We start from the raw sequence: 17,127 nt of genomic DNA, 5'->3' as shown, positions 1-17,127 counted from the left end.
TTTAATAATGTGGAGATGATAGATAGTCTAAACTTAAAAAAAAAACTGTTGATGTAAGTGCTTTTGAGAAGACAAAGCACTATTACTCCTTTTTTTTTTAAATAGGGAGAAGCTTCAAGAATATGTATAATTTAGTTATTACAAAGACACAAAGAATAAAGAACTTTCGCTTGGTTGCTTAAAGATCCTCTTTGAGTTGAACCTATACAAATTTTGCATACTGTTAACAATAAAACTGTGTATCAGTACAGTTTGTTTGAAAAAATGGGGGTTAGAAACCACCCCTCTTGAGATATTTTCCTCTTAACTACAAATGACTTACTGTGATTTCTTATGATATATAACGCTAACTTCAAGGATATGATCCCTGCAAAGTTTTCTTTTTACATATTTACTTTGGAAAAATGTGGAAGTTTCTTATAAACCTAAACATATTCTTTCTATATAATCTAGTGACTGTGCTCCTTGGTATTTAACCAAAGGAGTTGAAAGCATATGCCCACACAAAAACCTGCACACGGATGTTTAGAGCAACCTGATCCATAATTGCCCAAACTTGGAAACAACCAAGATGTCCTTCACTAGATGAACAGATAAATAAACTGCAACATTTAGACAATGGAATAATATTCAGCGTTAAAAAGAAATGTGCTACCAAGCCATGAAAAGACATGGAGGAATGTTAAGTGCATATGACTAAATGAGATAAACCAATCTAAAGAGGCTATGTGTTGTATTATTCCAACTGTATGACTCTCTAGAAAAGGCAAAATCATGGAGAAAGTAAAAAGATCAGTGGTTGTCACTGTTTGGGAAGGGGAGAGGGATGAATAGGCAGAGCACAGAGAATTTTTAGGGCAGTGAAAATACTTTGTATGATACCATAATGATAAATACATATCATAATACATTTTATAAACTCATAGAATATACAACACCAAGAGTGAACCATAATGTAAACTATTGCTTTGAGTGATATGATGTGTCAATGTAAGTTCCTCAGTTGTAACAAATATACCATTCTGGTGTAGGATGTTGATGGTGGGGGAGGCTATATACATGTTCAGAGCTAAGAGGAATATGGGAAATCTATGTACTTTCCCTCAATTTTGCTGTTAACCTTAAACTACTATAAAAAAACAAGGTCAATAAAAATACTAAGAGGCATATCTATTCTTAATTATAATTTTTCACTTTCACAAAGAATATGAATTGTTCTTTGAAGTTTATTTTTATGGGTGCATTTTAACTTTACCAAAGATCAGAATCCCAAGGACAATTTAATCAAGTAACAGCACAACATCATTAACGTTTTAAAACACATTCCAATGGAAAAACTGCCTCCTCTTTCAAAAAAAAATAATTTTGTACTTTTAAAATGATTAGTGGGAAATGACTCCTTGAGAAAAACATTCTGTTGAGAGGCAACATAGCTCTGCTGTGCAAAAAACAAAAACACAAACACGTGGTTATTAACTCTAGGTATTCTATTGATTGTCAAGGGAAGTCAAACCTAGAGGAACTACTTCAGTAAACGGTAGATTGGAGTCTAATCAAACAATAAATCCAATGCTACCTAGATGTTCAGGTTTTTTTTTTTTTTTGTAAAAATAACTGACTACCCATTGATATGTAGGATCCTGATGTTAACATGGAAGGCAAAGAAAATAGCAACAAAACATGTGCCTTTTAGTCCTACTGTGTTAAGAAGGAATTCCCTTAGGAGTCACAGAGAAGGATGAGAGGACAAATAAAACTACAAAAAATAAGGCAGGCAAAACAGTAGCTAACTATAGATGAACAGATGAATAAACACTGCAGTGGCAAATGAGCTTGAAGTAATGTGCATCAGTGAACTGTGAAGAAGCCAGAGAAGAGGCATTGTTTTAACAGTTAAATCTGTTCATGGAAAAAAAAAAGAACAATCTTACCCAGAGGTAAATTCTGGTTGGTGTTAGCAGATCACCACAGCTTTTTAACAAGATGCTTTTCTTTTTTTTTGAGTGTGGGTATGTACTCAAATTTCATGTACTTCTTAGTATTTTACAAATCAGCCATATTAAATACATTATGGGAGACAGGGAGGAAACATACTGAAGGACATTAGTTTGAACACATTATCTGAGTATCGGCCAGTCTAGGCCAAGATTGTGACTGGGAATCACCACCCTAATGTCACAAAGCTAAGAGCCCCTGGGGAGATGTAGGTTGTTCTGGAGGGTGTGTGTATATGCTTTTGGTGAAAATAAATATCACCGAGATACACACTTGATTTCAAATCTATTCAGTGAGTTTAACCATTATCTTCACAGCATTAGAAAGTGTTCTTTAGTTGGAAATGATGTTCTATGTTATTTTTAATATGTATACAGTAATCAAATATTTGTGAAGCACTTTCTGTTTATCAAGCAAAATGCTAAGATTTGGAATTAAAACCATAAGCAAAACCAGATAACGTTTCTCTCTAATGATCTAGTGAAGGTAAAGAACTGAAGGACTGAAGGACGACAGTAAAATGAACTGAAGAAGCGATGGCAGAGCTGTTCGTGGTGGGTAAGAGTAAAGGTGGGGAAGTGTGTGGACTAAGGAGAATATTCCAGAAGAAAGGAACAGCAAGAGCAAAGGAGAGAGCATGGGTATTGGAAGAACTGGAAGTCACATGTAATGGGACACTGAGTCTGCAGGTGAAGGGGAAGAGAATGTTGACGAGGTGGGGCATTGTGGACCACATGAAGGACTTTGTTCTTTAAAGAGCAATGGATGCGTTTGAAACAGGGAAATTACATCAGCACACTTGGGTTTTGGAAAGTCTGCTCTGACTGTGATGTTAGTTTGGACTAGATGGGGAGTCCATGTACTACAAAGAGACCAAATAGAAACTATTATGGTCATCCATTTGAGAAAAAAATTGTAATATGCAATAGGGTGATGATAGCAAGGAACTAGGTAGTCTGAATCATATTAAGAGGCCAACAGATCTAGCGAGGGCCAGAAAAAATAATAGGGGTGTTCAAAATAGTAAAAAACTTTTCATCAGTTTTAAAAAAAATGAAAGTTGAAAACAGTTTCTTGATGTTCTAAAGAAAGTAAATCCCACCTGACTCGGTCAGGTTCCTCAATGGGATTAGCCAAATTAATGACAGATAAAGACTATGAATATCATTGGGATTCATGAAAGTATTAAATTCAAATTGAAATCATCATAGTGACAACACTCAAAGTTTGAAATATTAAGTTATACAGTTTCAACTCTATAATGTTAACTATTCTTTGGAAACCATCTATTATCCACCATCTAGTATGTATGGTGATAATACATTTTTTCATATCTACAATGAAATAATTCAGTCATAGTTAATTTCACTACAAGGTTTAAATACTTTTTAGGAGCTGGCAGCACATTAATTTGCATATTATTTAGTGCCTTTACTGCAGGGTTAAATTACGTTAGGTATGTACCTTATCACCACAAGTATCATTTAAACAGTAAATTTTTATTTTAAAAGAGCTTTAAAATTCATCAGCTACTTCCTTTACCTCATTCTTTCATATTTCTCTAAAATCAATCATTAGTCTGTACCTTTTTCATGTATGTTTCTTACAAAGGCTATCCTAATTTTATCCTGGAAACTGTGACAATATTCTGATTCTGTAGCTGTGGGGTGAAGTGTGGAGTGATTCTGCAGTTCTGGTAAGCCCCGTTGATGACACCAACGCTTCTGATCTGATGATCACACTTTTAGAGTCAAGCTCTTCGAAATCCTTGGGACCATCAGCAATAACTGAACTCACCTGATTTCTTTGTTGATGGCATCCAGTTGTTCTTGAAGCATCATGGCGAGAGTCTGGGCATCAGAATGACCACTTGGAGAGAGAAGATCCATTGAACTAAAGATCGTTTCTCTGTCATCATCGTCAATGTCAGACATTTCTGTGTCACTTTCAAAAGGGTGGCTGCTTAGCACTCCCATTTGCTGAGTTCTGTTCCACTCATGATCCCCAAGAGATTTCACCTGGATGGTAAATGAACAATTACAGTATTTATCATATTGCTTATTATCAAAGCACTATTCTGAAAATAAAAACTAAAAGCACACATAGCTTGCCTGGCAAAAGTACAACTGATTATTAACATTTTCATTTGTCACTTCAATGAAATAGTTTCTTGATATCTTAAAAAATGGCAGGTACTAATTTTCAGCATAAACATCGAGATTTTAATAGGAATAAAGATGATAAACTTCTGCATGATTTTTTAGTTCAACCTCAATTCAAGCTAGCAATTACTTTAAAGCATCTATGTCTGTAACATGTTTCCTCGTTTCTAAATATAACACTCTCTATTCACTTGTACTTAAGCATTTCCATCTCTTATACTACTTAGTCTTACCTAGACTTTTTTATTATAGGCTGAGACTACAAATATTATCACACAACAAATTACACAAGAATTCTTTCCCCAATATTCTAACAAGGTATTAATAAAAATATTGCAAAGCAATTTAATTTCACCTCCACTGCTCTGGTCACTTAAATGCCTCACTGATTTCTTAAGCCCAAGGTATACTAATTTTCATGAGTATATATTTTTAAAATAGTATAATAAATCCTCCATGGGAATGAAAGTCTTGAATAACAGTGTTTTTCAAGCTGTGACCTGAAAGTAGGAGATGGTTTAGAGTAAGAGAGAGACCCTAGAGTTTTCTGCTTTGTAAAAAATTGGTTTTCATATTCATGATGATATAAAATGACTTCTGGTGGGACTACATGATATTTCCCTGAGAATTTACTTAAGATTTGAGGACCTGAATAAGCAGACGTGTTACAAATTGTTTTAGCGTTAAGCGCCCTGATTTATTTGTCACATACAATGAGAAAGATTTCTTTGTTGCTATTCATTCTTCATTGTTCATTTATTTACTTATCCATTCAAAAGACATTAAAGGCCTACAATGAGGGTTTAATCTGTACACGACATGTAGGTGCCAATTAAAACACAAAGGGTGTCAAGAACCTGTACAAATAAGGACACGTAGGTTATATAGTATTTTGAACACATAAAAGAGATTGAGGATAACAAACTATACTTAGGACATAAAGGAACAATATTACCTCTCTATAAAATTCAACTATAAACTTACTCAACACACATAGCTTATAGATTTTAAGTCATTGACTGAATGAAAGGCTGGCACTGCATTTTATCGTGGACAGTTCTCTACAGACACTTCTCAATTTCCTCAAAGTGTTATTAAAATAGTAATTATTATTTAAATATTTACTTAATTGTAATTAACAATTATGAATGCCATTGCTTAAGTGCTCAAGCAAACCAAAAGTCCATTTGTTTGGGAATTATGGCATAATGGATAAAACCACGGGATTTGAAATGACACCAAAACAGGCTCAAGTTTTGACTCTATCACGTTGCTGGCTGTGTAATGTTGAACACTTATAATTTCTGAGCTTCAATCTTTTCATATCTGAAATTAGTATAAAAACAGTACTCAATTCATAAGGTTATGTGAGTAAAATCTTGGGACATGCTGAATTCAATTTCTAGCATGTAGTAGAAGCTTCATATCAGTTATAGTTTTAAAAAATACATCATATGTTATACTTGAAATTTTGTTTTAAAAGTATGTCACATGTCACACTTGAAACTAATACAAATGCTGGTTTTTAAAAATTCTCACAGTATAAAAATTCTATCCAGAATGAAAGTGTATTTACTTAACACCATCAAAGACTTAAAATAAATATTTAACCTTTGGCTCATCTCTCCGCACACCCATGCGGCCTCTCCTTGGTCTTCTTATTACTTTAGTTGTTCTGTAGTCAGACTGACTGTCCACCAAGGATCCAACAGAATACCGCAGCTCAGCTGAGGTGTCTAGATGAGTTCTGGAAAAAATCGAAAACATGAAATATGCCCAACCTCAAAAATTAAACTTAACAGAACATCATTGTCCACTGCTTAACTGGCAATAAATCTAAACTCAAGGGAAAAAGAAAAATAAACTTTAGGGAAGAAAACTGAGGAATAGTCATGACTCTTAGAAGTCTCTTCAGAGGCTTATGTCAGAAATTCCAGTCTCAGGTTCATTCCAAAGGTCATTTATTTTCTCTTTTTAGAATATAAAAAACCTTTCTTTTCATTGACTATCATTTTTAAATGGAGTAGTACAATGAAATATGTTAAGGTTGACAACTAAGATCCATTGGTTTACATTTGACAACTTTATTTAGTTTGAACTATTTAGTAGATATTCCAAAATATGCTATTTATTACTGTATATACTTTAAATATTCCTTATTAATCTAACAGAAAAAATGTGTAAACTTTTTGGGTCCCAGAATTATCTATTTTCCAACATTATATTTTTTCAATTTAGAAAATCAGTGAGAAGGTTAAAATCAGATTGACCCAAGGTTAATAATCTTATTTTTTTAATAAAATAGGATATACCACTAGAACAGTTATTCAGCTTTTGATAAGACATTGTTTCAAAAAGATAAAAATCTTTTGATAAGCGTATTTAATTCCTAAATCTGCTTAGAGATTAAACAGTTGAAAAATTCCAATTGGAAAAAATAATCAGACAGATTTTCAAAAACATGATATAAAGTACACTATAATCAAAGGGCAGTAAAGGTTTCTCCAGGTAAGTTATTTATATATAGGTTTATAGAAAATTCAGTTCACTGCTACAAATAATGATGATGATAACAACTGCAACATGCTGTCCTAGAAAATGATCCACCATCAGTAGGAAATATGCTTAAAGCTGTGTTTTCCTCTTGAACTTGGGGCTCCTGCTGGTCTACTATGCTCTCACCCTTAGTTCTCTTTGTGTACAAAGACAAACATCTCCAAATATGTGGCAAGATTAGAAAAGGTTCAGTGAGGTCTAGGTTTCTGAAAAATTAGAAGACACTGACCTAACTGATGCAAGTCCTTGTTCTGCCAAATTGGACATTAAAGCAAATGAACGGAGGACTCACCCCCCAAAGAGATGACAGCTATTGTCTTTACAGCAGTGAACTTGAGACTTAATCAAACAAAATGGCTCCATTATGAATTAGTCACATATTAAAAACTAACCAACCAGGCCATACTCATACAATGGCACAACTCTCAGTCTTTATTTATAGCAGAGGGTATGTTTCATGGAGACAAAGATCAGATTTTAGTCACCATCATATGCTCAAGGAGGTATTCCTAGAATATAATAAACTTGATACATATCTACCAAGACAATGAATGAATGCAGTTGATTATAACACAGCCTGAACTTTCTAGCTCAGAACGTTCTAGGGACCTTTCGTCTGTGGCTGCCTAGCGTGATGCCTCTGTGTACATCAGGGTAGAGGTTTTAGAATGTAACTCGTCATTGTTAGCAGTATTGTTTTCTTATTGTTTTATCTGGCAGCTCTAGGTCATTCATAAAAGCACGAAACAAAAACACAGATCTGATGCCCTATTTAGCACCATCAATGCCCTACTCAAAACTCATCACTGTCCTTCCAAGGCCTTCTACCTGGGCCCGATCGACTTCCCAGCTTCACTTCTAGTTACTCTCCGCCTTCTCCCTTCGTCAGCTGTGCTTTTATTTTCTTCAAACTCATACTTTCTTTCCCTTGAACCTCTGAGTATGCTATTCTTTCTGCCTGAAATAATCTCTTTACACATTTATGTGGTTAACATTCTCAGAGTCAGCTTTAAAGTCTCACTGTCATATACTATTCTAACTCCTGATGTTCCCTCTATTAGAACAGTCCTCAAATTCGTAGTCCTGCACCTTCCACCTGGAAAGTGTATTCTTCATCACCATTATCACTAGATCTCCCATGTCAGTGTCCCACAAGTAGCAAGTACCTAATTGATCTCGAAAGAACAGACTTGAATCATCACTAATTGTAGGAGAGCCCATTGCCTGTACTTCATCTAAAGCAGTTATTCCTCACTTTTCTCCTTTATTCAACTCTGTGAGCTCTCAGAGGCAATATTTCTATATATTTCAATTTTTAAATTATTCTTGTTATATAATATTTTGAGAGACACTTGCAGATATGTTACAATACAGTCACTGGTTCAAGGAAACTTGTAGCTTTCCCGCCCAAATCTCCTGCATATAATCTCACAAAAGAACTTCCATAGATAAAGCTAGTATGAATTTTCTTCGGGAAAGCCTGTTACCCATCCCTCTGCTCCCTGGAATGCCCTCCATTGTCCTTTCCAATCATCCAGGTCCTACCCTTTCTTCAGAGCTGAGCCAAATCAGGCCTCTCAGATGAGATACTAGTAGAGGATGTTAGTTACTGATATTCTCTCACTTTAGCTCATCTCTTCCTACTGCCCCACCTGTAAGATCAAAAACTAGTAGATAAAGTTCTCATGCATTTTCTGTTTTCTTCATTGTCTCTTTATCAATTGTGTGCACTCAGAGATACAAATGTTGAACAAATGCTACTGAATAAATATTCAGTTACCTGGTAACTTATAAAATTAGCGATCTTAGTAATACCTGTAACACTTGTGATGTGATTTACTATTTTTAAAAAAAACCTTTTTTACTTGTCTCATTTTATCTGCAAAATAAGCTTATGAGTCATAAAATACAATTTTATATAGAATTCATGTGAAGTATACATGAGTTGAATTACTAAGAAAAATTGGGTTCTCCAAAATCAAATAGCTAGTAATTGTATGTCTAAGACCTAGGAATGTCAGTCTTTAAATTTTCAGTCGTGTTGTTTCTACTACAGTCTGTTACATCAGAGAATAATTGTTTTGTATGTAGTTCCCAAGCTTCCCTGATGATCCTTAATTGTAGATAAATATCACATTGTTAAGCTGCCATGAAAACTCACTACAATGATGGACTTTTACACAACACTTCTACAACTCTGTATTTCTAAGACATAAAGTCAAAAAGACATTGAAATGGCCATTTTTTCCTATTAAAATATATTTCCTTTGTTGGTTAGATAATACTAGTTCTTTGTATTTACTCTGTTGATATTTGATCAGCTATTTTATCTTTCTCCATCATTATCATCATCATGATATAAAGGCACATCACTGAATTAATAATATCAGTTCAGATATGTAAATCATAATAAAACATTCAGAAAAATTTTTTTCAAAATTAAAGACCTGCATATTTAAAAGTTCCTTGGGTGTATTAATGTCTGCAGAACTGTGTTTCTTATAGTAAACTGAAGGTGGAAATACTCACAATACTGAATTCTGTTTTTATTAATACTTATATTGAAGAGAATGTAAGAACCTTTAGGATTTTTTTAAAATTAGGATTTTTTACCTACGTATCTGAAAAATGCTTTACTAGACATGCACTCATTCAACAATACCTATTGAGAGTATACTTACTATATACCAAGTTTTTTTTTATACCAGGTGCTAAGATCAGAGTAATCAAAACAGACAAAAATTCCAGCTCTTGTGGAGCTAACATTCTTAGGATAAGCATAAGACCAAGAAAAATGGACCTCCAGAAGTCTGTGGTGGTCAAAAGTTTCAGGTAGAGGATATTGTGTTGTTTATCAAATAAATACTCACAAGAGTGAATCCCTCTAGGGTTTCTTACCAGTTTTAAAAAGAGACCTTAAGCACACAAAACTATATATGAATTATCAAGTTTGATCTGTCTAGAGAGTAAACAAGCGTCTTGTCACTTTTTTCTTTTAAGATGAAGTATTGAGTCAAAGTAGATGAGAATAAATACATTTACTTGAAGTTTTTTTAATGTGTAATTTCTCCTTCCCTCTTTATCGCAATTACTTTAACAAAATAGGTAGATGCTAAGTGACCATAATCCATGATATTTCTTCAGTAAAGTTAAGTACTGAAAACATTCTGCATGCAGAGAAAATGGCTGATACTCCTTTCTGGAATGAGAGGTAATCTTGTTATATACAGTTTTATTTTTTCATTTAAGGCTCTTTTTTATATATGCCCATCCATGTAATTAAATGCAGAATACAAAAGGTAATAATTTATACTTTAGTTGCATATTTGAAGAAAGGATTACTAAACTGGAGAATTATTTTTAAGTGTAGGAACTGTAAATCAGTAAGGAGCCAAAATAGGGCAATGCTTGCTGAGCAATAGGAGGTACTCATTTATCTGAGGAGATATGAAATCATAAGGAAAGTCATATTGATTTTCAGTGAACTAGAGATAAGTTTTCAATTTAATGTTACCTTGATATTGTGGGTTCAATTAAAGAGCCAGTTCTCATTTTCAACTGGTCAAGTTCAGATCTCAGCTTTTCAATTTCTTCTGCTAATCTTTCCTAAAAATCAAACAAGTGTTACTTAGATGATATGCATATGTCAACAGCACCACCAACACTTAATTATGATAAACCAAGCTACCAAGCTTCATGGTTTTTTAAAAATGGAAAACTGATTAATGTATTCTGTTAAAGACTGTTAGACATGATAGTAAAATACATGTGATTTTCCCCTCAAAATGAAAATGTGAATGGCAGAAATCAATTTATCTACATTCCCTGACATTCACAAACCTAAATTTTTGCAAACATATGGGAAAGCTAAGGTCACGACCAGCTATATACACATTATTTCAAAATGCAGAGTAGAAAGCATAGCAATATAAATAATAAAGAAAAGGTCTTATTTCTATAGTAAGTGAAGAATTTCTACTATCCTGTAAGGATTGAAGGACACATGGGTGAAGGAGAGGGAAAACTGGACTAAAAGGATGAGGAAAAATCATCACCTAATATGAGTTAAAATCATTTGCTTAATATTGGTACAATTATCTGTGCATCTGATAACCTTCTGATTGGATTATCACCTTCAGTCTGTAAATTTATGGAGATAGGGGTTATCTGATGGCCCTTAATTAAATGTTCATGTAAGCATTTAATTTTGTTTTTATGATTATAAATTTTATAATGTTATAAACATTTAACTATAAATGATAACGTTATAGACATTTTCTACTGCTGTTGTTTTCCCCTTTCCCAGTGGCCAAGGCTTGACATTTTACTTGACTCATACTTTTTTTCTCACCACACTTCTTTGTCAGTGTGGCCTTTGCAATGTTTCTCTTATCTGCCCTTTTTATTCTTACTGTTGTCATCCTATATTACACACATTCTACCTTTTCCCTGAATTATTTTATCAGCTTCCACAGAGGAACTGCTACCTTCTCTCTTTTCCCCACATATTCTTCTGCTATATGTATCCTTTTCAAGAACATGTATGGTCAAATAACATATTTGCTTTATATTATTCAATAATTCCTTTTTGTATTTATTAATCCATTTGCTCATTATTTCCATAAATATGCACTGAGTATCTCTTGTGTCCTAGGCTTTAAAATAAAGTAGTGAACTAACAAATTTCCTGCCCTCATGTAATTTACACTCTAGTAGAGAACACAGTAGACAATTTGGGTTGGTAGGTAGGAGAAGGTAGAGTCATGTAAAGTCTCTCCATTAAAGTGATATTTGAGCAAAGACCTAGAGAAAGGGAAGGGGTTAAAAAATACCTTAGGAAAAAGAATATCGGAAAAAAGGGACAGTAGGTGTAAAAATGCCCCTTAGTGAGTGTATATTTGGTGAGGGAAAGGACAAGGAGGCTGGTGTGGCTGGATTGAAGTGGTTAAGGACAAAGACTAATAGGGAATGGATTTAGAAAAGTATGGGTACAGGGTTTGGGAAGGGTAGTCCGGAAGAACTTTGTAAACCATTTTAAAGTCTCTGGGTTTTATTCTGAGTGAGATGGGAAATGGCTGGGGGATTTTTGAGCAGAGAATTTTTATGATCATTATGATGGCTTTGAAATGGATTCATTAATGGAATTGGGAGGCAGAGAAGAAATAAAATTATTACTGTTCTTCCAAAAACAGGCGCGAGAATTATGGCTTGGATAACAGTGGTATTATGGGGAGATTGGCAGGGGTACTGGTTGTATTTTGAAGATAGAACTAGCAGAATTTGCTATTGGATATGGGGTGTGAGATAAAGGAAAGGATCAAGAATAGCTCTAAAGTTTTTAACCTGAGTAGCTAAGAGAAAGAAGTGATTTACTGAGAAGACAGCTGCTGGTGGTGACTAGGTTAGGTGGCGGTGGTGTTTAGGAGGTTAGGAAGATTGACTTGTTACATTTGAGATGACTATGTGTCCAAATAGAGATCCTGAGTTGGCCCTTTGAACTCCTCCCTCAGGGGAAAGAACTCAGTAGGTGATCTAAATTTGGAAGTGCTCAATTTATAGATGGTATTTAAATCCATGAGATCACCAGCAACTGAACACAGAGAATTCCAAAGCTGGTCCTAGGAACTTCAAATTTGAGAGATCAAGATCATAAAGAGACACATGGAGAGAAGACTTTGAGTATACAGAGGATTTTGCTAATAATGGATTGTGAATTAAAAACTGAGTGGAAATTTGAGGAGTTACAGGAGATGTGGTTAGATTAGGAAGTGTGCTCAGCTGTATGGGATGACATTCAGAGTGTGACATGTGATTTGCTTCCTCTAGTGACTGACATGAACAAGGATGCAAAGCATGGAATGATTAGCATGGCCAGTTGCTTAGGCAGATTGTTGGAGCTACAAGACTTGGGTAGGTGGTTGGGGAGTGGGTTCTAGGGATCTTGCCAGAAGCACACAGAGCTTTGGATAACATAACATTCCATAACAGGATCCAGTCCAAAATTCACAATCTGGTCACATCCTGGTTCTTTAAACCCATACCAGTGACAGCAAACTTCCAGTGATTCAGCAAGTCAACCATTTTTGTTTTCTCTGCACTACTGCATAGGTTTTCTCCTCTGCCCTGCTCTTCTCTATTTGTTAAGATCCTATGTGTGTCAGTCATACGTACGTATACACATATTCCTTTTCATGTTCTTTTTCATTATAGGTTACTACAAGACATTGAATATAGTTCCTTGTGTTATATGGTATAAATTTGTTGTTTATCTATTTTGTATACAGTAGTTGGTATCAAGTTGTACACCAGAAACTGACATAACATTGTAAACTGACTATACTTCAATAAAAAAAAAATGGGAAAAAAAAGATCCTATGTGCCTTCAAGAGACTGATAAAATGTCTTCTTCTTCATGTAGACTTTCTGAACTATGTCAGAAAGAATTAGATGCTATATTCTAAGTGCTATATTGTGTTCTCTAGTAGTACTATCTTTCAGAGGATAAGGATGTGTACACCCTGACGATGGGACTAAATAGTTATTTTAAAAATTATCATCAAAATATATATCATTCAATAGGGTTAAATGCACAATTGTTCTTTCTTTTCTTTATTCTCTCATCTTTTCCAGTACCTTCCATACACCATACTGTTGCCAGATCTCTCTCCCTCCCTCCCTCCTTCACTCCCTTCCTTCCTTCTATTACTCCCTCTCTCCCTCCCTTTTTCATTTCTATTCCTTCCATTATTTGTTCAATACACATTTATGTCACTTAAGTTAGTGATTATATATTATTTCATTTATCTATGCTGAGCAAAACGAAATCACAAAATTGCTAACAAGAATTTTACATGCTAAGAAAGGAGGAAATGACATTAGCAATTACAGCTTTTAATATTTCATAATCTGGTCCTTATCTGCCTATTCTATCACATATCCTACTACTAAGAATAACTGATTGCAGCTAAAATGTTATGTCCATTATTATTTAAGATATCAAACTCACTACTCACTCCCTCCCCACTCCAAGCAACTGTGATCATGGCACATGCATTGTATCTGAAAGGCTTACAAAAGTCTTACCTTTCCTTAAAGCTTTCTGAAGCCTTCTTTATAACAGCAATATATGGTTATCTGTACTACCTCTAATTCTTACTGTCTACTTCACTCATTTAACACTTGGCATCTGCTACTCTGCAACTCATTGCTTTGTCAGATGTGTCAAATTCTTTCCTCAATTCAATTTTTTAGATACTTTAGAACTAAAATCATGTTCACAAATAAATAGCACAATTCTAATACATAGTAGGTTTTAAATACATTTCTGCTAAAATATGTCAAACTACAGTACATACAATTTTATTCCACTTTAATATAGCACAAAAAAAGTCAAAATTATTTTTTTTTTCTGTTAGAAGTCAAGATAGTGATTATCCTTTAGGATAAGTGTAGTGATTATATGCTAACAAAAAGGGGGAATCCCAGGATACTAATTTTTAGTGTGTTTGGTTTGTAAAATTTCGTCAAACTCTCCCTATGTATGTACACTTTTCTGTATGTATAATACAAAAGTTAAAATATTTTTAAATGATAACATCCTAAAATTATTTCTTATCAAGTTTGTTTTACAACAAAACATTCACCACTGTGAAATCGAAAAGTGGGGAAAATATAAGCTTCCATAATACCTTATCATGTAAAGATTCTTCCAGATTCTTTCTGAAAGTTTCTGATTCTTGAATTAAAACATTCTATGGAAAAGAACAAACCAGAGAAATAATTAATAAATTAAACAGAAAATAATTATATGCATACATTAAGTTTTATCACTCAGGAATCTTCTTTGTTTCCTGCCTTGGTGCATCTATATTTTGGTTTCCATAGAAACCAAGTTTCAATGCAATCTTTAAATAAGACACCTTAACATTTTGAGAAACACATAACTTAAATGGGAAATGTTATTTTGTAAACACTTGGATTGACAAATAAGATAAATACTAACTTTTAAGCTATTTCTGTCTGCCTCTTCCCAGTCTTTTTAAATTTGAAATAATTAGGTTACTTTTCAAATGAGAAAAAGTGAGCAAAAAGCAAAATGTTATTCAAAGCTGTCACAGAGAAAGAATTCAGATGAATTCATTTTTATTATCTGAAGAAAGAAGAAATTATAAGATTATATTTTTAAAAAGTTCAATTTCTGGACTTTTATTTCAAATACAAAATTAGTGATTTCTAATAATGGTTAAATTATTAGAGAAATAAAAATAAAATTTTAGCTATTTAAAAAACTAATGTTACATGTCATGATGTGGAAATAACTTGCATCATAAGTATTTTTTAAAATCCTTGCCATGGAAGTATCCCTGTGGAAAAAGTTTCATACTTTTCTTAGAGTACAACAAAGCATGATTTAAAATATTGAATGCTTTTCAAATTTTTAGGGTAAAATTAAACTTCAGAGTGTAGTAGTAATTGGCATGTATTTGGAGTTGAATGGGGAAGAAGGCATGCCATGTGACATCTTAGTGGGTAAATTAATCAAACTACTTTGACATTTCAATGAAACATTTTTTTCTATTTTGATTTTTCCTGTGGAGCAGGGGGCAATGTCTAGCTTAAGCAGTGATTGGCATTCAGTCTAAATTTCCAAAATGATTTGTTCACCGGGGTTTTAGTCCCTAATTTTCTACTATACTTTGAAATTGGCAAGCAGCTCACATAACTCTTGCTAGTCTGGTAGTCACCAGCTATCAGTGAGACATACGTAATTGTGAATGAAACTGCAGACTACCCAGAAGTACTGTTTAGGAAACAGTTTAGCTGAAAGTACTACATTCTTAAACTCTGTGGTGGGATTGACACTAGTTCTATTGGTGATATAAACTCCCTCGCATTTTGGCTTTTAGACTAGTAGCAGATTCAGTTACTTGAAACATTTGAATGGCTCAAAGCAAGCCTCCCCACACTCTCCAAAACACTAATTTTTATCTTGCTCTTCTTTTTCTGCATACCAGGTGAGAGATATAAACAAAATATTTTTATCATAAAAGTATGCCACATTTTAACACACTTATCTTGTTATCATGCTAATGTGCAAGATTTATATACTATGTAACATTTTTATTCACTTAAAAATTGATCTTACATGTTGTTACAGAAACTATTTGTTCATTTTTTCACTTTTAAGACTAAATCAGGTTTTTTTTTAAACTAAAGAAAGTAAATGGATCATCTGACCAATACGTTGATTGCAGCTGAGCATAAAACAAACATATCACTAAGGACATGGCTAATGATCACGTGATGCTGCTTTCCCATCATTTTACCTTCTCTTCCAGAGCAGCCATTCGTTCCTTTAGATGTAGCTGTAAGCGTTCATTGGATTCGGTCAGAAGTCTGTCCACAGTATCGGATAGTCTTTTGTTGTGCTCCTCATTCATTTTCTCTCTTTGCCTAGCCTTACGTTCAAAACATAAATAAATAAATAGAACATAAAAATCATTTTTAAAAGTATTTGGCTTTGTTTTTATGTTTTTCCTAGTTTAAAGTTGGATTTAATTTTGTCTGTTTTGATTAAATTGGCAAAAACTTCTTTTTTAAATGCACAGGGAGTATCCATAACATTTTCAATATAACGCATAATCAAGAAAGATGTTAAAGAAAAAAAGGACATTATGAACTCATCTACAAAACAGAAACAGATTCGCAGACATAGTAAACAATCTTATTGTCACTGGGGGAAAACGGGTCGGAAGGGATAAATTTGGGGGTTTGAGATTTACAAATGTTAGCCACTGTATATTAAAAATTGATTAAAAAAGAAAGATATTCATTTCTTATGTGTAGAATATAAATGCATAAATTGATGCTTGAGATGGATGGTTCTTAATATACATACTCTTTGAAGTTCTTGATTTTTCTCTTCAAGTTGACCTTCAAGATGTCTCATACGTTCTTCAATGTTTCCATGTCTCTCTTCAGCCTGTTAAGAAATATGAAGAATGCACCTGACATGTAAGATATGGTTAACACTTTTCCTCTAAATAAACTGAAATAAAATGTAAAGCAAGCTACTACCAACCGCAAATGTAGTTTTCAAAAATAAACTTTCTTTAAACAGGCAGCTGAACAGCATTGCTTGAAATGTGTCAGCTACAAAGGCCTGTTACATCCAAGCATCAGCAAAACACTGGAGTTATTTATGAGCAATGAAATCAGCCAAATGTAACATGCAGACTGTGCATGGTTTGAACACAAACCTGCCATTGTCCAATCTTAAGCTTCTGAAGCACTGAACTGCACAGATGGTCGATTATCAATAAATAAAAGTAACATAATTTTTATAAATGAAAAGAAAAAACTTAGATGAATTCTATTTAGCAATAGAAAGTAAAGTCCAGTAGGACTACCTTCC

At 33.7% G+C, this 17,127-nt stretch overlaps 1 protein-coding gene across 2 annotated transcripts in view; it reads right to left on the bottom strand.

The window, feature by feature from the left end:
• The window catches only part of PPFIA2 (PTPRF interacting protein alpha 2), a 391,656-nt gene that overhangs the window by 69,592 nt on the left and 304,937 nt on the right, over window positions 1–17,127 (bottom strand). For both annotated transcript variants that reach the window (XM_072973329.1, XM_006197860.4), the window contains exons 11-16: window positions 16,612–16,695; window positions 16,040–16,171; window positions 14,402–14,464; window positions 10,228–10,319; window positions 5,769–5,904; window positions 3,793–4,013 (exon numbers count right to left, since the gene is read on the bottom strand). In XM_072973329.1, coding sequence (XP_072829430.1) covers window positions 3,793–4,013; window positions 5,769–5,904; window positions 10,228–10,319; window positions 14,402–14,464; window positions 16,040–16,171; window positions 16,612–16,695 — 728 coding nt within the window. The remainder of the gene's footprint in view (window positions 1–3,792; window positions 4,014–5,768; window positions 5,905–10,227; window positions 10,320–14,401; window positions 14,465–16,039; window positions 16,172–16,611; window positions 16,696–17,127) is intronic.

The sequence above is a fragment of the Vicugna pacos genome, chromosome 12 (genome assembly GCF_048564905.1).
Source record: "Vicugna pacos chromosome 12, VicPac4, whole genome shotgun sequence".
In the NCBI taxonomy this organism is placed as follows: Eukaryota; Metazoa; Chordata; class Mammalia; order Artiodactyla; family Camelidae; genus Vicugna; species Vicugna pacos.
The sequence above is the reverse complement of the archived record's forward strand: the minus strand, read 5'-3'. Positions and strand labels throughout refer to the sequence as shown.